This window comes from Antechinus flavipes, chromosome 1, assembly GCF_016432865.1.
Source record: "Antechinus flavipes isolate AdamAnt ecotype Samford, QLD, Australia chromosome 1, AdamAnt_v2, whole genome shotgun sequence".
Taxonomy (NCBI): domain Eukaryota; kingdom Metazoa; phylum Chordata; class Mammalia; order Dasyuromorphia; family Dasyuridae; genus Antechinus; species Antechinus flavipes.
This window is the reverse complement of record NC_067398.1, coordinates 117112112-117117741: the sequence shown is the minus strand read 5'-3', so window position 1 is coordinate 117117741 and position 5630 is coordinate 117112112. Positions and strand designations below refer to the sequence as shown.

Genomic DNA, 5630 nt, shown 5'->3' with positions numbered 1-5630 from the left:
TGGGTCTGTTTCTTGGTGTATATGAGGGAATTGATGGCTCTTCCCAAAACTCTCACAGTGTGAATTTAAATCCCTTATTAGCAATAACACTGATTCTCTTATATTCCACAATACTTCTAAGCAAATTTTAAAAATTGTGAAAAACTTAACAAGTATGATAATAAGAATTAAAAATTCTTCTTATACTCAGACATACAGTAGTGGTGAGAACAGCACTGGTCCTGTTCTGCCTCTTTAATAATTTTGTAGTAGGGTAGTTTAGCAGCAACATTTCTCAGTCTTTATGAGATGTTCATGCCTTTATGGAATCAAAGTCTTACTGAGCTTCCACCCTAACAACGTTTCTAGAATATATGTATGTTGGCAAAGCACTTTTTTTCCCACAATTCTTGAAGTAAGTGGCACAAATACTATTATTTTGCAAATAAGGAAATGAAGTAGCTAGAACTAAAACAGGACTTGAGGAATTCCAGGTCCAACTACTGTTAATAATATACCCCTGATAACACTTGATCCCCAAAAGAAAACATCCTCAACAGAAATCATCCATTTGAAGGTACAAATACCAGTACCCAACTTTTAATCTGTACAACAGGAAGTTACTACACATGTTGTGTTCTGCCAACCACACAACACTTTATTTTCCCTTACAACTTACAAGCCTCTCAGGTCTAGGAGACATCAGTGCTATATAGATGGCAGGAAAGTCTGAGGACCTTTTTTTTTTTTTTTTTTTTAAACTTTCTAAACTTGAGTTCTTGACTCAGGCCAGTGAAGTTAGCAATGCTGGAAAGAAGGCTGAAGTTGCGCTCAGCTCCATTTAATGTTTTTATCCTCTTCAGTCAAAGCTGCTATATTAGTGACTAGGCCAGTACCAATAGTTTTACCACCATCCCTCAGGGTGAAACGCTGACCTTTCTCCAAGATCATGGGTTGTCTTAAGATTAAGTTTAACTTCAGATCTTCCCCAGGCATGGCCATCTCCTGGAGAAAAAAATGGGGGTTAGATAATGAATCACTGTCCTCAATTAACCAAGATGTGGGTGAGGGGGAAAGGAATTAAGAGATGAAGATGTGGGAGAGCAGAGAAAGGAAATCACTGCTGCCCACATATAATTTCATATAAGCATCAACAACTACCCTCGGCTATTGTCTATTTTTTTTTTAAAGAAGAAATTGTATGTAGGTAGCGGGAAAACCATCAGAAACATTTAATGTGCTAACCATGTGTCAGGCTGTGCTGGTTATATTGAAAACAAAAACTCACCAGTTAACTACCAACTCACCTTCTCTGGGGGCAGAAGGACCCGACAGGCCATGTCCCATGTAAGAGAGAACATGACAGGCATGAAATGTGACACAAATGGTTTGTGACGGCCACCTTCTTCCTTGCTGAGAACGTAAACCTGGAAAATGAAGCAAACAATTAGAAGCCTTTGTCTACTGTTACTTCTGTCTTCCGAAAAAGAAAATTGGACCAGGGCTTAAGGGAAGGATACAGCCCAGGGATTCCTGGGACACTTTCTCTCTCCCAATTATAGCTTACCTGAGCCTCGACCTTCTGATGGGGCTGAATGGAGCCCGGTTTGACCATCACCATACCTCGTCGAACATCCTCCCTCTTCAGCCCCCGAATTAATGCACCAAGGTTATCTCCAGCCTCAGCTCGGTCCAGACTCTGGTGAAACATTTCAATTCCTGTAACAGGAGAGCAATTTCAAAGCAGGAACAAGAAGGGAGACAAGGCCTCAGTCTAGTGTAAACAAGAACAGAGGAAATAGAAGGGTTTAATAGTAGGCTATGAATTTTACCTGTAACCACAGAGCGAATATTCTTGCTGTGACCCAGGAATTCACATTCATCTCCTTTCTTCACAGTTCCTCTCTCCAGAGTGCCTGTCACAACTGTGCCACGGCCTAGAACAGAACAATTTAAAATAGGATTTCACTGGAATTGGGAAAAATTAAAAATGTCAAGGAGGGATGACTCCAAAATAGGAAGAAAACACTTTTCTAGGGAATCTGGAAAGAGTTGGGGAAAATGTAAAAGCCAATCTCACCAGGGATGGAGTAAACAGACTCCACAGGTAACAGGAAGGGCTTCTCTAGATCCCGAATGGGCACAGGAATATGAGTGTCCACAGCATCCAGCAGTTTCATTACAGCATTCACCCCTAACTCTGGCTGCCGCTGCTGTGGTTAAAGAAGAGGCACAGAGTTAAGCCAGCTTTTTCTCTGAAAAATACAGGGTAGCTTAAGTAGAAATGTGGTACATAGCCTGAAGTTCTTATTCAGTCTTCCAGATATCTTTCCATAAGATCTCAGACATGGATCAGACCTATAGTCAATCCAGTTCAGGGGTGTATATAGTATTATATGGAATAGACTGCCCAAATGGGAAAATTATTTATTTTCTATGACAACCCTCTCCTCTCCAAAGTATTCCCAAACAAATTTATTCCATGAATCAGAATGAATAAAGAGTCCCAAGGAGAATTAGTCCCCTAACTTGTGGCCTTCTATTCCCACTTACCTCAAGGGCACAGAGGGCAGAACCAACTATGACAGGAGTCTTCTCCCCATCATAGCCAAACTCAGTGAGCAGCTCTCGTATTTCTAGCTCTACTAGCTCTACCATCTCATTGTCCTGGACAGCATCTGCCTTGTTCACAAACACTACCATGTGCTCCACACCAATCTGGTGGAAGAAAATTGCTCCCATTAATGAGGTTTATACTAAAGTTTAGAAAAGAACATTTAAATGCCATGTAGGAATGCTCCTGACTCCTGTAAATCTTATGTCCCACTTCATAACTTTTTTGAAGAGTGCCTCCCTTTATCCTCCCCTCAGTGTAGATTTAGGTTTCTAGTAAAACTCTACCTGAAGAGACTGATACCTGTTTGGCAAGTAGCAGGTGCTCCCTTGTCTGGGGCATGGGGCCATCATTGGCTGCCACCACCAGGATGCAACCATCCAGTGGGGCTGTGCCAGTGATCATGTTCTGGAGACAGAAAATGATAATAGTTGAGCATGCAAATTCTCTTGGCTTTGAGTTTTTTTCTGCCTTTCCTTTCTCCAAGGTCTGTGCTGTGGTTAGTTCTTTTCCATTATTTCCTCTTTTCCTGGGCCTCAACTCCTCCTTTCAAGCCTTTTAACTAGTTTTCTTATTTTTCTTACCAACACCCACATTACAACATAACACTTTTGTATCTTCCCTAGACCTCCAAGTTCTTTCAACCACTTCAGTGTCTAGGGTGGCTTAGATATGTTCATCTCACCTTGACATAGTCGGCATGCCCGGGGCAGTCAGTATGAGCATAGTGTCGAGAGGCTGTGCTATACTCCACGTGGGCTGCATTGATGGTGATACCCCGGGCTCGCTCCTCTGGTGCATTGTCGATCTCCTCATACTTCTTAAATTTGGCCCCACCACCCTCTGCCAGGACTTAGAACCAGAAGGGAAGAAATAGATGAAGTATATACCTTTTAAGTGGTACTCTGTTCTTTTTTTCCTTCTGACTACTTCCCAGGTTTAGATCCCATATTCAAAGAAAAATCACATCTGGGAAACATGGATCTTTTGAGCTTCTCCCTCGTCCCCCACATATGTAGTTCCTAGACTCACGGGACATCCTCCGTCAGTGCCACTTTTAAATTCCATCCCATTTATATATTTTTTCATCTCTGATAAAGAAAAAACTATTTTTCTCCCCATGCAAATATGTCCATGTCCTTACTCTTGGTGATTGCTGCTGTAAGCGTAGTTTTACCGTGATCCACATGACCAATAGTACCAATATTAATATGGGGTTTGTCTCTCACGTAAGTCTTCTTGGCCTCCACAGCAAGACCCCGTAAAATGAGGGGCAGGGAGGACTTCTGCCCTGGGTTAGAAAGTTGGGCCTGTAGAAAAAGTAAACCGATTACTGCTCACGGCAAGGGAAAAAAAAATTTCTACAGCCCCATGACGGGTGGAAAGAGATAACAGTAGCTACTTTCACATAAACTTTCCCCTTATTCTCTGGCTTTAGTCAGGTATAGGGTTCATGGGAGTGAACTTACTCTTTTCAAAAACTTATGTAGCAGCTGGCAGCTCTGAAAAACTGAGAAGAAAAGAAATCGCTTTAGAGTGGAAAAAAGCTTTAGTTTTCACTTCCTCCACCCTTTCTCTCCCTTGTCCCTTCATCCCTTCTAAGCTTCTCTCCCCAAATCCCCTCCTTTCCCTCCCTTCCTTTATTCTTGTCTCCAACTTTCCCCTCATATTTCTTTTCTTCTTTTTTCATGAAAAAAATATCTTCCGTGTCCAATCCCCCCTTCTCCATTTAGGGATGGTGAATGGATGTGTAGGGCGGCGGGTCCTTCCCCCTCCGCTCCTTCCCTCCTGCAGTCTCTTCTTGGGATACGCAGCCCTGCCTGCGCTCCCTGCCCTCCTACATCAGTCTCCTGGATGCCGGAATCCTTTTATGCCCCTCCTTTCCCTCTTCCCAAGCCGTCCCTCCCCGCCGCTTTTGCTCTGGCCCGAGGTCAAAGGAACCAGCAGCCTGTCTCCTCTCCCCGCTCCTACCGCTAGGTCCTGGCCGAGCGCGGAACATAACGGCTGCAGCCATCACGACGAAGAACGGGGGCGAGTGGAGAAGGGAGGGGATAATGGAAACGCTAGAGGGAAAGGAGCACCAGAGGAGAAGGGAACCGGGAACCGAACAGCGTGCGAAGCGCTAAGGGCACGGGGAACTGAAAAGTACTTCCGTCGGATGGAAGTGACGTAAGGGCAGGAGAGACTATTGAGAAGCTCCCTCTAGGACCGCTGTGGCGGACTTCCTGTGCGGCAGAGATACCCGGAAGGAGACTGGATCCGAAGGCCGGAGACTTAGCAGGTTGCTACCTCCCACAATGCACCGCCAGGAACAACAGCCAAATCCCGCCCCTCCCCCGCCCCCGCTTTGTGTTGCCCCTTGGGATTGGTGGGCATCTGAGAGCGCGTTCTGGGGAAGCTCTTAGGCGACGGTTGTAAACAACCTGGGGAGGGTTCAATTTTCGTCTAGCGATCCTGGAATCCTTTTTGTCTCAGATATGACCCTACCAACCCCCGGTGGGCAATTCATGAATGAATGAAGGAAAGCATTTGAGTACTCTTGCAGAGAAGGTGCTCGCTTGCGTGGGTAGTTTCCTCCTCGAGCAATGAAATCATAGGTCTAGTCCCTATGCCAATCTCTCCTGTGTTATGAGTAGTTTGCAAAATCCTGTAAATGCGAAAAGAAAGATAGTCCCTATCGTTACAGAGCTTACAACCTAACAAGGGCTGACAATACTAAAGGGTGGTCCATAGGAAAGGATGTTTTAATCTAGAAATTAATAGGGGTGCTGAGCGGATGCTTCATTTCCTGAAAGCCGGGGCAATGTTGATTTGTGAGGGGACCTAAAGCAAAAAATGGAGACTAGGTTTTGGGAAGAAGATAGTAGTTTCCAAGCAGAACTGTATAGGAGGAGGATGGGGGGAGGGGCTAAATATGGTTGGGATTTATGACTAAAAAACAATGCTCCAAAATTCCAAACAATGTTCCAAAATTGAGCAGGCTTGTTTCTCCAGAGTATGAGGGCTGGGGTCTCCCCTACATCGGCTCTGGAGATCC

General features: G+C 44.5%; 1 protein-coding gene across 1 annotated transcript; it reads right to left on the bottom strand.

Annotated features, from left to right (window-relative positions):
• Positions 1-545: 545 nt before the first annotated feature.
• TUFM (Tu translation elongation factor, mitochondrial) lies at positions 546-4775 on the bottom strand. The gene is made up of 11 exons (XM_051988721.1): positions 4565-4775; positions 4063-4103; positions 3738-3903; positions 3279-3445; positions 2897-3001; positions 2533-2697; positions 2060-2192; positions 1812-1916; positions 1547-1698; positions 1287-1406; positions 546-984 (listed from the first exon to the last, which is right to left on the bottom strand). Exons 1-11 carry the CDS (start codon positions 4605-4607, stop codon positions 811-813), a joined length of 1371 nt encoding a protein of 456 aa, XP_051844681.1. The 5' UTR covers positions 4608-4775; the 3' UTR covers positions 546-810.
• Positions 4776-5630: the final 855 nt, after the last annotated feature.